This window comes from Haliotis rufescens, unplaced genomic scaffold (assembly GCF_023055435.1).
Source record: "Haliotis rufescens isolate VD_foot unplaced genomic scaffold, xgHalRufe1.0.p SCAF_11, whole genome shotgun sequence".
NCBI classification, from domain to species: Eukaryota; Metazoa; Mollusca; class Gastropoda; order Lepetellida; family Haliotidae; genus Haliotis; species Haliotis rufescens.
The window spans coordinates 7,216,554-7,231,185 of NW_025963791.1; the positions used below are offsets into that span (position 1 = coordinate 7,216,554).

Here is a 14,632-nt window from a genome sequence, read left to right on the forward strand (position 1 = left end):
GGTAGTATGTCATATGCTGATTACATGCTAACAAATACAAAGCAGAAATTGAATAATTCATAACACATAACACCATATGGAGCAGGGGATGTCTCCATGATAGATTTCAGCAAGTTGGAGCAAAGGGCAGTCAAGAAAGGGTGTACAGCGAATGAAATATACCAGTCCCAAAACGTCAAGGAATTAATTTGTCATGTCATGACATGTCGTGACAGATTAACTATTGTAAAATGAAATAAGTGGGTGGTCCTAACCTTTTTTCAGCAGTATACATGATCGAGTGGCCAAAGACAGGAACCTCAATCTGAAAAGTCTCCACCAAGGAGGGATTGAAGGCAGGAGCTTCGTGAACTCTACAACTCCTGCCTTGAAATATATCTACGATAAAGTACAGTGGGTATTTTGATGAACTTTGGAATCTTTCGTTTCTTTTTTTCCCAGTGAGCGCAGATATATATTCAAACGGGCAACTGGGTTAACTTTAAAAGCGTTTTTCCTATTTTGTAGCGTGGCGGTAGTTTAGGACAGGTCAGAGATGAGAAACGCCACACATTCAGACGGCCTAACTATAATGGTGCCTGTTATTGGTAGGGAATACTTTTCATGGACTTTCTTACTCAGTGAGTCAAAACGCTTGCTCTCCGTGAGTGAGTTACCAAGCAAAGGGCACGCAGTCACTGAACATATAATCATGGACACATCATAATTAGACCCGATCTTTATCATTACGAAGTAGATCTGGGATTTCGTTGGAATGCGTTCAACGTTGAAGGACAATATGTAAATCAAAGCATCCCCCCACCCCTCTTCCCGTTTATAGCTTATAACTTGGTCGGTACGAAATAACTGACGCACATCATAGCTGGGGATAGTTAAAGGTTTTTTTTTGTTATAATAACGTATTTCCTGTCTTATTACATATATCATTATAGTTTTTCTGTCGTATGATTGCCGTTGGAATGTATTAAAACATTCAGTTCTAATGAGAGTTGACTTTACAAGGCAATCTGACCCAAATCACAAAAATACAAAGGTGAAAGGTAGCTTCCTTGCTACGACGTCGTTCATGTCCAGCACAGCCTCCGTCCGTCTGAGTCAGAATATGATCCCATGTTTTTTGTAATGGCCGACAAATGAGGATCGGGTAGCCACAAATTTGACCTGCCCTATGGCGTGTCATCGTGTTGGTATTGCTGGAATATTGCCAGCCGTGGCTTGTTATAAACATTTATCTTTCGTTCATTATGGGCGCACCCCCGGGCCCAGTCCCTCATGGGAGTAGTTACATTAGGGGTTGCCCAGGTGTCTAAGGCACAGAAAGTGTCTATTCAGAGTTACTTCCCCTTAGCACGAGTATCCGCTGGTGGTGGGTTCGTATCCGCTTATCTTTCCGATTATGACCCTTGGTGTGTCAGCACCATTTCCATGCCCGTGGGTTTAACCATGCTTAAAGTATACGACATGCGTCACATTGGCTTTCCTCTCACATTTATCTGACACGCCGTGACGGAACTACAGTAATGTTCTTACCAAGACGGGATACCTATCTGCAAACACCGAATTCCAGCCAGCTTCAAAGTGGGCCCGTGAAGAACCGGGATAGAATAGGTCTTCAGCAACCCACGCTTGCCGTAAAAGGCGACAATGCTTGTCGTAAGAGGCGACTAATGGGACCGGATGGTCAGGCTCGCTGACTTGGTTGATGCATGTCATCGTATCCCAATTGCGTAGATCGATGCTCATCATGTCAATCACTGGATTGTCTGGCCCAGACTCGATTATTTACAGACCGCCGTCGTAATGCTGGAATATTGCTGAGTGAGGCGTTAAACAACAAACAAAACCAAAAAAACAACGAAGTGTGACAATGTTCTGGACACTCGTCATCCTCCCGAGGCAAGTGAGTTAACTGACTATAAAAGTCCAGTTTCCACCCTTGTCGAACTAGGCTGGTATTATGGAGTTACAACTTGGCTGGATTAACGAGTCTATGCATAGTCCAATCAAAATCGCGCAACCAAATCGAAATCCATTTCGTAAACTGTCTTGCAGATTTCGGTTGATTGCAGGATTTGCAAAATATGTGCACCGCCAACTCGTTGTCAACAGAAATTTTCCGAATCTTTTCATTTTTTAGATCAAGGTGCTTACGTGATTTCACGCATTTCGCGATGTAAGACCCGTTTTATCACAATATAGATCTTGATTATCAATCAGATTGTTCTGACAGGGCCCCGCCATTTCGTTTGAAGCAAACAAAGTGATACAAGAGGTGGAATCTGATTGGTCCATAGGAGAGGCTTATAACGGACATAACTCGTAATAGCCACTGGTGGCGCTACGATCAAGCCCAGGAATTCCAGCCTCTCGTGTGTGCACTGACACACGTCATTGAGCCTGGTACTTAGTGTTGCTGCCATTGTATTGCCTTTTTTTTACTGTAAACTTAAAACTTCGTGTTTCAATATAAATTGTTAATTGTTCATTGATCTTTTGTGGTCAAATACTGATTTCACAATGAAGTTCTGTACATACCGGTTTTTCATGGTTAACCTTTGCGTTTCAATTCGAAATCACTTCTTAACAGTTGTTAACTCTATACATGTTGTCCTTTCTCTGAACTGACCATGCTGCTGGTATCTGTGTCCAGCTTGGTCCACAACTTAAGACATTGGTTGGTTGATCCTGCCAGGACATACCTTTTAACAGACACGTTAATATTTTATTACGCTTTGGCTTGATATAGTGAACGAAGCAGTCGTAACAGTTACTTTGAGCAGCTGGAAATGCGTCTTAGAGAGAAAGCTATGTTCACACAGCTATTATATATATTCAACATAAACACGTTGCTGATAGAAATATACCCGTCGATCGAAGTATCGATGGCAATAAATCTATGACGAGCTAATGTGTCGATTGTTCGTGATATCACACAAGACGTCAATGGTTCAATTGATGTAACACAAATAACTACAACTCAAGTTCATATTAATCGTTTGTTTTGAATCAGAACATATTCACAGGTTACTACGGTACCGCTCTATATCCGAGTTACACAAACCTACCTTAAAGCACACCAAGCTGTTCCGACCCGTGAAGATTCCGGGGTAGAATAGATCTTGGTAGATGCATGTCATTGATCCCAATTGCGTGGATCGATGCTCATGATATTAATCACTGGATTGTCTGGTCCAGACTCGATTATCTACAGACCGCCGTCATATAGCTGGAATATTGCTGAGTGCGGCGTTAAACAACATTACAAAACAAACAAACAAAACGAAGTGTGACAATGTTCTGGACACTCGTCATCCTCCCGAGGCAAGTGAGTTAACTGACTATAAAAGTCCAGTTTCCACCCTTGTCGAACTAGGCTGGAATTATGGAGTTACATCTTGGCTGGATTAACGAGTCTATGCTTGGTCAAGATTCGAGTATTTAAAGGCCGGGGTCATACAGCTGGAATATTGCTGAGTGCGGCGTTAAACAACAAACCAACCAACCAACCAACCAAGCTGTTCCCGATTCGCGTAACGTTACGTCAACTGAAGGTGAGTCAAATTTGTTGTGTTGAGCTGTGGACAATGTTAACGGTAACAACTTTCCCCGGATCTGCTGTTTGGTTGTTCGTTTGTTGTTTAACGCCGCATTCAGCAATATTTTAGCTGTATGACCCCGGCCTTTAAATACTCGAATCTTGACCGAACCAAGCCCACGACTGACATTATGAGCAAGGATCAGCTCCGTGGTGAATGCGATGAATACCCGATTGCCTGGAATTTTATCAAAAATATGAAATTGGCCCCGAAAATTCTTGAGAAAAAAAAATTATGCTTCAGACTGTTGAAAAAAATTAGCTGCCACAACAATGAAATTGTTGCAAGGTGTCTTTCCTAAAAACATAATAAGGATAATTGTTTTAAATTAAAAAATAACGTTTTGTAGCTGTAGCCGAAATAATACCTAATCTCGATACAAAATCCCAGCCCAACACGCACTCTCCCTCCTCCCTTCCAGTTCATCAAATAGTCGGTCCCTAAGTGAATTTGGGTGGAGGTGTAGGATCGTTGGGACGTTGTTCATAACATCAATCACAGGTTTGTCTGGTCCGCACTCGATTATCTACAGGCCGCTGTCATATAACTCGAAGATTGATGCAACATGATACTCATACACTCACTGATTAACGTATAGTTTATTCTTTAAACAAAGCTTTATATTACATTTTTTTAAATACCAGTCAGTTAAAGCTGACATGACATAGTTTTCCTCTTGCTTGAAACCAAACATTCGTTCTACGTCATGGACATTTTTTAACTCATAGTTATTAAGGATACAAAAAGTTCAGTGCGAGATTCCACTTTCAGCCCTGGCATATGCGGCACATGTTGTTGGCGTCCTTACATCTGTATGGGTCTGAAACACAACACAAGACATGTTGCCTTCATCCAAGCTTTACCAACACACGCACCTCCTTGTTCCTGCAACGTGTTATTCCTTCCTGCACAATGAAATACAGCTCTATACCAGGGGCAAGAACAACTAATGCGCGGCTGGAATCCCTGTGGCGCGCTGGGACGAATTTCGACTTGAATTCCATACGAGCATGGAGTACCAGGAAGTTACTCGGTCTCTGAATACCGACGGGGAGACAAATATGGGTACACGAAACGTCCTTTGCCCTGGAATGCCCACGGGGAGACAAATATGGGAACTCGAAACCAATCTCATTTAAATCAGATCTTAGTTCTCGCTATCGCTAAACATAGATCTGAGGACATCCCATTACGGGTCACGTCAGAACGACCTTTCATCGAACCAACCTGAGCGTCGCTTACAGATCATGAAAGTGACAATCGGAATGTGTTTTCTAATCATGCAACATCGAAGTATTAAACAGAGGGTATTCCGAACGACAGTTACGGATTTTATGCTTATATTCATACAATCTTGGCCAAATATAAGCCATTCCAGAATGTTTTTATCAGTTTTAAATTTTATAATCGAGAATACGTCAAAATTTGTTTCGAAGCGTACTCGCCAGTTTGAAACTAGTGTCGAAAAGCTCTCGAGAAAGCTGTCTATTTCTTGTCAGTCATTTCACTGGTCGGTCAACGTTTGCGTCGTTCTAACGTGACCCGTAATGGGATGTCCTCAGATCTTTGTTTAGCGGTTGCGAAAACTAAGATCTGATTTAAATGAGATTGACTCGAAACGTCCTTTGCCCCGGAATGCCCACGGGGAGACAAGCACGTAGTACTAGAAACCAATCCTTACCCGGATTACTCATTTGGTGACACCCCACCACCATCAAGAACATGTGATGCAAAGACGGGTACGTGCTAAATTATCGGTCTTGATTTCTTGCCTCGTCAAGTATCCTTGTCAAACTGAGACTATACATATCATGGTATCGTGATGAAACGGAATCAAGACAAATGGATTAGCTTACATAATATGACAATTGATTTTCTTCAGAAAATGTTGCCAAAGCACTGTAACTCACTTGGATGTGTGTGTGTGTGTGTGTGCGTGCGTGCGTGCGTGCGTGCGTGCGTGTGTGTGTGTGTGCAACGACCCCAGACCGTTTCCCTATTGAGCACATCTGGGACATGTTAGGGAGAAGTGCGCGTCAACAAGAGGAGTGGGGCCGACTCCCTCAAATAAGCCTTTTGCCTCGTAGGGAGATAGATATACATGTACGTCACAAAGTTATGCTTGATACAGGGGCGTGTATGCACTAGGAAAGAAATGATGGAAATGGTCAAAACATGAAGATTAAAAAAACACGTTGCGAAAACCGAGCAGTGTGTTGAGTCCCACTAAACATACCAAATTTCATTACATTTTCAACACGAAAGACTTAGAAATAGATATAAATAGGTCTTTCAATATGGCTGCTGTGGTGGACATATTGAAATCAGATTCACACCTCTTGAACAAATTACAGTGTCACCATTGATGGAAACAAGCATGGGAGATTCAGCTTCATCGTTGGAGTGGTTCCCGAGGAGATGACGTTTCCGAGTGTTTCCGAGTGTTTCCGGACGACAATTAGGCCGTATAAGGCTTACTTGACTTCCAGTTAGGTGAGCAAAACATTCACTATCTTTTGACAAGACATGAATTCGGTATTATTTACCGATTCTAACAAAGATCCCTTCTGTATTACTTTCAGGGTTCACATTATAATCTCATACCATTTGGCACAGCTCTGAACTGTCCGTTTCCTTGACACCGGAAGAGTTGGCAGCCATTGTGTCCTGCTCTGACGTTGCCACCGACGTTGTAGCACATATTGTTGTGAAAGCACTCTGAATTACAAAATAATTACCTTCAATAAGGAGATTCTGATTCCATCAAAATATCGCCCCGGTGAAATTATACAGAACAATTAGGGCTTCATGCTGAATCTCGTAATCATGGCGATTTTAATTCCGCCTTTTTTTGCACCAGTTGAACCAAATATATAATGTGTGAATACTTTTATTACTGGCAGGTTTTAACACGGAGTGGTGCATACAAAATGTCCGAGGACAACTAGAACAAGGGATATTACTGTTCTTCGAAATTTACCTTGAGGCCGCGACCCCACATAAAGACATCTGACCGTTTAATTACCGCATTCGTGTTAACACTGTCTTGATCATTAATTAGAAATCAAGTACCGCACCATGGATAATATAGGCCTACATCTCACTCATTGAATAGATTTGTGGTTGTTTGTTGTTTAACGCCGCACTCAGCAATATTCCATGGCCAGCTATATCACGGCGGTCCGTAAATAGTCGAGTCTGGACCAGACAATTGGGACACGATGACACGCATCAACCAAGTCAGCGAGCCTGACCACCCGATCCCGTTAGTCACCATTCGAGACCTACTCGTATTATTCCGGGACGAGCCGAATAGCGACTCGTGCCCCTCTCTTGACCATTTTTCCGACCGGGTTCTGTCTTAGCGCAAACGGGCATACCTAAAACACTTGTCAACTCGTTGTGTAATGGTTCACATATATCTTCCCATATATTATATATATTTCAGATGCAATTTAAAGCACATCGGGACATGCGGAATTAAACAGTATGATTGAACACATTTAACTGTGTCCTTGGTATATTTTTAGATGCAAGACATATGTAAATTCAAAAGAAAATTCTGAGGGATTCTTTGACGAAGAACTTGAAATCATACGCGCATTCTGATTGGTTTGTTGTATTTTCGCACATAACATTCATCGATAGGGGGACGAGTCTTCTTGCAAGTTACGGAAAGGGGCGAGTGGTGACGAAGGGTTCGTCACCTCTGACGACAAGCAAAGTCGCCTCTTTCGGCAAGCATGGGTTGCTGAAGACCTCTTCTCTACCCGGATTTTCAAGGGGACCTATCGATTAATTATATTGGTAACGAAATAAGCCAGGTGATCCCTAATGAAACTGAAATCAAGATGAGGGCATAAATATACTCCTTCCAAGCGCGTGACATCTTCCTTACCCTTCAGATACCATCGCTGCCATTAAGCTGGTTCAGTTACATGAATTATAACTCAGCGTGCAAGCTTGAATAGTCTTCCTCCTTTATGCGAATGTTTTTCATTAAAAAAAAATGGATAGAAAAGAAACATTGCAAAGGGCCAAGTGCTGGTCGGAAGTGGTTTTGTTTATGGACAAAGGGGGGTAATCGTGTTTGTACAAGAATTAACTCCCTTGCCTTCACGGACTGTCGCTGTGAGGAGCTTGAGCTCCGCACACGCACCTTCCCAGCGCGGTACAATCGTTAGCTGGGCCCCGTCTCTCATATCACACGTTGACGGCGCGCGTGGGGAGCCGGGAACCAGCTTAGGTAATATCACTGCAGTCAGTGTGGAAGCGACCATAACAAGAATCTTGAAATTTGCCCTCTTACCCCAAATGTAACCAAATGTAGTCACATTTATATTTTTGTTTGTGTCTTCAGGAAGTTCAACATAGCGTATTTTGAAAACGTTTACGACGGACCAGATTTCCCACATGAATTTACCTTTTTGTTTGTTTAATCAGATTGGTTCGAGAATACAGACAAACGGAAAATCACCCAACCGTCCCCTTATTACTCTTATTCGTACTATACCAATTTCATGACAGTTCTAATGAAATAGAAGTTGGGGAGTTTTGACTGGTGGCAGCGATAATATCATTCGTGACCAACTCGTGTTATTCCGGGACAAGCCGAATAGCGACTCGTGCCCCTCTCGTGGCCATTTGTGCGACTTATTATACACAGTATTGAACACATTAATCTGTATCATGGGTATATTTTTCAATGCAAGACTACGGTGGCCCATAAGGGACATGGAGTCTGTTTTTCAATATTTTGATGTTTCGCTTACTTTTATCGTGACCTTTTGCAAATTAACACGATTTGTCATACAAATATGTGATAAATCATGTATAAAAACAACCGAAAAAATGGAAAATGTACTTTCAAGTAGCTATTGAGTCGCCGAAATGTGAAGCGAAAATGTCAAAAACTAAAATGGAAATGTCAAAAACCAAAACGAAAAGGTCAAAAACTAAAATGGAAATGTCAAAAAACAAAACGAAATGGTCAAAAACTAAAATGGAAATGTCAAAAACCAAAACGAAAAGGTCAAAAACTAAAATGAAACCACAGAAAACTATTTTCACCGGGGTGTAAATAGTTTTCACCGGGGTGTAAATAGTTTTCTGTATTTTCATTTCAGTTTTTGACATTTTCGCTTTTGTTTTTGACATTTTCATTTTAGTTTTTGACATTTTCGTTTTTGTTTTTGACATTTTCGTTTCACTTTTCAGCGATTCAATATCTTCTTTACACATGATTTATCACACATTTGTAAGACAAATGGTGTTAATTTGCAAAAGGTTACGATAAAAGTAAGTGAAATATCAAAATATGGAAAAACAGTCTCAATGTCCCTTATGGGACACCGTACAAGACATATATAAAATCAAAAATTATTCCTGAGGGATTCTTTGACCTTGCCGCATACTGATTGGTTTGTCGTATTTTCGCACATAACATTAATCGATAGGGGGCGATAGTATCAAGCCATTCGTGACCAACTCGTGTTATTCCATGACAAGCAGGTTACTCGGAAAGGGGCGAGTGGTGACGAATGAGTAAAGAGCGGGATATCGCTGTGAGGAGCTTGACTGCCATCACTTAAAGGGAGTTAACCGCGTACAACAAATCAAGAGCTACGTCCCTTGTTCCAAAGCCGGTTTAACAAATGGTTTACAGTTACTTCCCTTTGACCATCAACGTCCAAGCTCCTTCCCAGCGTGTGACACCTTCGTTACATTCTCGGCAGTATAGAGAGCTCCGCGAACGGGCTATCGCTGTGAGGATGGCTCCCAGCCTGGTTCTCTGGGTATGCTGAGCTGGCGCTACACTGAGCTACTGTGTAACGCCAGCGCTGCATACCCAAGGAACCAGGCTGCAAGGCTCCTAAATCCAATCACAGTTGCACGAATTGTCTCCCTTTGACCTTCAGCCGAACAAACTCCCTGGAGTGACTTCGTTACTCTTCCTATATATCATCTTGTATTCTTGATTCTTTGGCTCAGTGTAGCGCCAGCGCAATATGCCCAGGGAACCAGGCTGATATCATCGCTGCCATTGATGCTGTTGTAAACTTAAGTTACTGTGTATTGATATTTTATGGACGTTTTATTTGCACTATTATATGCTTTACCTAACCTTATATCTTAACCGGAATGGTGATTAGAATTAACTGCCCCTGATGTTTGAACATATTTGTTAGTTGACATGCATGCATCGTCGATGTCAGACGTGTACGCCCCTGTGAAAAAATCTTTTATCCAACGAGAGTAGCCGAAGCCTCTATCAAAAAAGGGTTAGAAGTATGGCGAACTCAATAGGAGCTGAGGGGATCCTTGTCGTATGAGGTATTATATAAATCTACCCAGGGTAGAATGGGCGAGTGTAACCCCCTTTCTGAAACCAGTTTAGCATTAACATTGGCCGCAAGAATTACCTTTCTAAGAAGGATGGCGACCTCTCACTCAAAGATTGATCTTGACAATGGGTCTTGTACAAACGAAATATATCAAAACGAAAATGTTCACAATGTTGCACAAACCCCAGTGGGTGGCCAGCATTTAGAGGCACGACGTTATGAAGCATGCTTCATCGATACGAACAGTTTATGAACCAAAGATTATGTGGAGGAAATCCCGATTCGGTAGACAAGAAAGACTTGAATGCAATCAAATTACATTATCAATCGATGCGGGTATGACAGGAAGAATAGATAATCACGAGTCGAGAAATTGCCGAATGGTAAACAGGTTTGGTACCAAATGGACCCTTGACCCTGGTTCTCAAGGCATGAACTTAAATGGGGTTGGAAGCGCTGCATTTCCGATTTCATCCTATATAACAGCTTATTCAATTTCAAGAAATTTCCTTAACATTACAGTCTTACTTATGGCCTAAATTAGCTTAAGAAGGGCCCACGAGTCGTTGTTGGCATCATGGCTCTCTTTTCATTGATTTAGTAAAATGTCGTAGTTGTGCAAGTTGGTATTGAATTATGTAACGTTTATACAACAAGAGATTGTATTGGGTAGATAACTAGTAAATAATTCGTCAAGGCATCTTTTCCCATTTTCTCCAAAACTACTTTTTGTCACCTACCCGGGGCAAGGGAGCTAAATGACTGTCAATGTTTGGGTTCGATCGTAGCGCGTCAGTGACTATTACGAGTTACGTCCCTTGTATGTCCCTCCTATTGACTAATCAGATTCCACCTCTGCTACAACTTGCATTTGCTTCAAACAAAATGGCGGCGCCCAGTCAAGACGATCGGATCGCTAATCAAGATCTATATTGTAAAAGAACGGGTCTTACTTCGCGAAGTGCACCAACTCACGTCTGCACCTTGATTATTAGCATGAAAGGATGTGGAAAATGATCTGTTGACGCTAAGTTGACAGTACACATGCTTTGCAAATCCTGCAATCGACCATTGCATTGATATAAGATCCGTTTCGACAGTGCCATAGTGCCATGAGGGGAAACGAACCTTTGCCCCCTTGTAACGAGGCAATGTGCATACAGAAAATTAAAGTGGAACAATTAGCTAGTAACAATACTAAAAATCCATTTACCGCCACGCATTTAAGAAAACAAGAACAAACTATTCGCCTCTACTATATGTATTTGCCATTTCAGGGTAAATCTGGGATTCGAACCTAATATTATAGGATTTGGCCACCCGTACCTTCGCTTTGGAGGAGAATGAGACGAGCGTGCATAGCGTTTCAATTTAAGAATGAACTACACCCAATCATAGAAAATGTATTAAACTTACTTATGTCAAAGAAATTTATCCGTCCGCCATTGCACTGAACCTTGGTACATCGGTTTGCGGCAAGGAACACGGCGCCATGGTTGAAGACGCGACCCCCATAAGAACATCTAGACGCCTGACCAGGATCTGAGGAAAGAGATGAGTTAATGAGTGAGTGAGTATGGTTTTATGCTGCCGTTAGCAATATTCATAGGTTAAGGCACAAGAATGGGCTTTAGATCATGTAATAATACAGAGAATTGTACCCGGGGCAACGGCGTGACGTGCGACATTTCCCCCTGAGGTGAGGTGAAATGGGGTTTGATGTGTGTGTGTGTGTGTGTGTGTGTGTGTGTGCGTGTGTGCGTGCGTGGGTGTGGCTGCGTGTACTATTCCGGATTTTGCCAGTCAGTAAGAGCCGACTGAGATACCATGGACAGCCGACTGTAACACAGTACACGGACTCGGACCCATCCAATCCTTGTCTTATCCTCTTAATGCCGAGCGCCAGACATGACAACAAAAAAGGGTACGACGTGGCCAGGGGATTCAAACACAGACTTCCAACTCGCGGGGCAGACATTCTATCCACTAGACCCCCCTCCCCCCCAAATCTCTATCTGGGTTAGTGAGTTTAGTTTTATGCACCTTATAGTTCTATGTAATCAACGCCACAACGGGGAACAGGGAGACTGTATCCATACCATTAAACTTCGTTATCTCGAACATGGTTAACTCGATATGTGGCTTAAATCGCTGGGTGTGTATTGTCCCAAGGGCTTTCGAGTTAACGCGGTTTCATGTATATGCATGACAGAATCATTACACCTATACTAGGGTAGGTTGCTGGGGACGAATACTAAACCAGAATCCCCGCATGGTTATATGGTTGTATATATAACACCTACTTCGATTTTTCCACTGATTAGGATCGCTTGACCTCTTGGCCCTGTCCAGTGCCGGCTTGGCCGAGGAGACGGCTACCAGCAGCAACAGACACATCAGAGTCCGTAGTAATGTCGACATTGTCTCCTTGATCTCAATGAAACAAAAGAGTATAATTCAGTCTGAAAATTCATCTTTATCTTTATCATAGAAATAGGTTCATAAGTTTGAGGGATATATCTAACATATTTTATAACATTCAAATTAACGTTACTTATTCAAAGTAGGACCTCAAATAACCTCTGATAACATGAATTACGATGACGTCATTACTTTGAAAGAAGACACTTTCTTACAGTAATATACTAGTATACCTACAAAATACCTTATAAATAAAACAAACTGTCAATTAGTACGCCCTTTGTCTACTGACTCGTATGACGAGTTATATAATTGATGTAATTATTCTCCATTGCATATAAGCAGAAAACGTAGCCAAAATTAATAATCTATTTATCCCACTTTAATGTTCTGTTGTGTAACAAATTAAATCATTGTGAAAATAAATAAACTGACGGCCAAAAAAATTATAGTTTTAAATCAATCTAGTCTTAAAATCACAAAGAATAGATGCATGAAGTTAAATGTATTCGAAAAGATCGTAATCAACAACTTAATCACAGTCCTACAGCCCGAATTGAAGCGGGGTAGCAAAAACAAGCTTTCAACGTAATGGACCAAGGCCACACACATCTAAGATCGCTCAAATTCAATGACACGTCACATTAATAGCGTGTATGACCACCCCCTGCTACACGCCATGCAAAAACTCCCCGGCGCAAAGAAAAATTCAGTCGTCTGATGACGTCACTTGGGATACGTCGCCATTCTTCTTAGAGAGCCTGGTCGGCTGGATGATATGGACGCTGTCAACGACCCATGACATCCTATAGGTGTTCTATAGGGGACATGCATATATATGTCTGTGGACTGTGCAAGAAAGGGCAACTCATTGACGGTGTTGGCTTTAAGTGGCTCCTGCACGATTCGGGTCGTATGGGGTCTGACGTTGTCATGCTGACACGTCGTAGAGGCTGTTGTAGAAATGGTAGGACATATCGGACGAAGAATGCCATCCATGTAACGCTGAGCTGAAACAATTCCGACCAGTGGTGTTCTCTCCTGATTCTATAAAATCCATTACTTCATACAAAGCATGCAGACATTCAGATGACACAACCTACCTTGTGACGGCAGACGCTGGAATACGTCAGTTGTGGGTCTGACTTTTACATCCGTTGCGTAATGAGAACTGTCGTGGTAATTTCTGGCAGATTTGCACTCTGACATATTGTTTCATAATGTACACCAGCTAATCGAAGCGGAAGGATGCAGTTCACTACAATTGTTACAAGGAGGAGGAGGATGGTGTATTTTATTCCTCGATTCGTTTAGTACATAATGTCAGTGCCTAATTATTTACGTATCGACACGTTCGACTTCGACTTAATCGAAATCAGATTGGATTAAATAAAGCAGGATTCTGACAAGGGGTTAAAGGGGTGGAACCTTGCAATTATGTTTTAACTTTAAATTAACTTAAAATTGAATATATGAAATTAAAATCGAACAACTAATTTAAATAATGTTAAATGCGCCTGAAATGATGTTTTTAGGACATGAGCCTTTAACAGTGTATATGCCCAAAAATGTAGGGGATAGTCGGAATCATCAAGACATATCTTTTGATCTATATTGTTTGGGCAAATGGAAATGGTATGCTCATAACTGCTGGGGAGTGGGCGATCTGAGCTGATAGGTTCTAATGGTTGGTGTGATGAGATGGTGGCCCGCTATGTCGTTAAAGAGGTCGGGGTCAAATTTGTATTTTGCAGCCAAAATCACTAAAATCAGTTAAAACCATCTCTTTTGGCCAGACATGCACGCATTCTTCGAGGCATGCTTCTGATTAGGCACCCAAAGTCAGCTTGACTCATGTTGTTTCGCTCGTCAGTGCGAGCAACACCGACCGAGTTCATTGAGATCGGTGGGTGGATTTTGACGACGACCTACACGTCTGCCAATGACGTCCCAGACGTGTTCAATGGGGGCAGGTCAGGACCATGGAGTACTGACCATGGCATGACATGGATGTTTTGCTGTTGAAGGAATTGGGTCACAATCCTATCACGATGAACATGTGCATTATCATCTTGAAAGATGAAACGTTGCAATTGGCCTCGAGAGTGGTGCAATGATGTTGTCCCGATAGTATTTACCTGTGACTCTGCCATGACAAAACCTAGCAACATAATTTTGGGATTCGAACCAACAATGAGATAGAGATGGCATACGGACTTAAACAGGGTTTTCACCCTACTATATATATATGAGAGAATCATGTGTCAACGG

At 41.9% G+C, this 14,632-nt stretch overlaps 1 protein-coding gene across 1 annotated transcript; it reads right to left on the bottom strand.

Annotated features, from left to right (window-relative positions):
* Positions 1-4,180: 4,180 nt before the first annotated feature.
* LOC124134269 lies at positions 4,181-13,603 on the bottom strand. The gene is made up of 5 exons (XM_046498995.2): positions 13,465-13,603; positions 12,244-12,373; positions 11,357-11,482; positions 6,201-6,314; positions 4,181-4,416 (listed from the first exon to the last, which is right to left on the bottom strand). The coding sequence occupies exons 2-5, from the start codon at positions 12,359-12,361 to the stop codon at positions 4,364-4,366; spliced, it is 411 nt and encodes a 136-aa protein (XP_046354951.2). The 5' UTR covers positions 12,362-12,373; positions 13,465-13,603; the 3' UTR covers positions 4,181-4,363.
* Between the last annotated feature and the right edge of the window lie 1,029 nt (positions 13,604-14,632).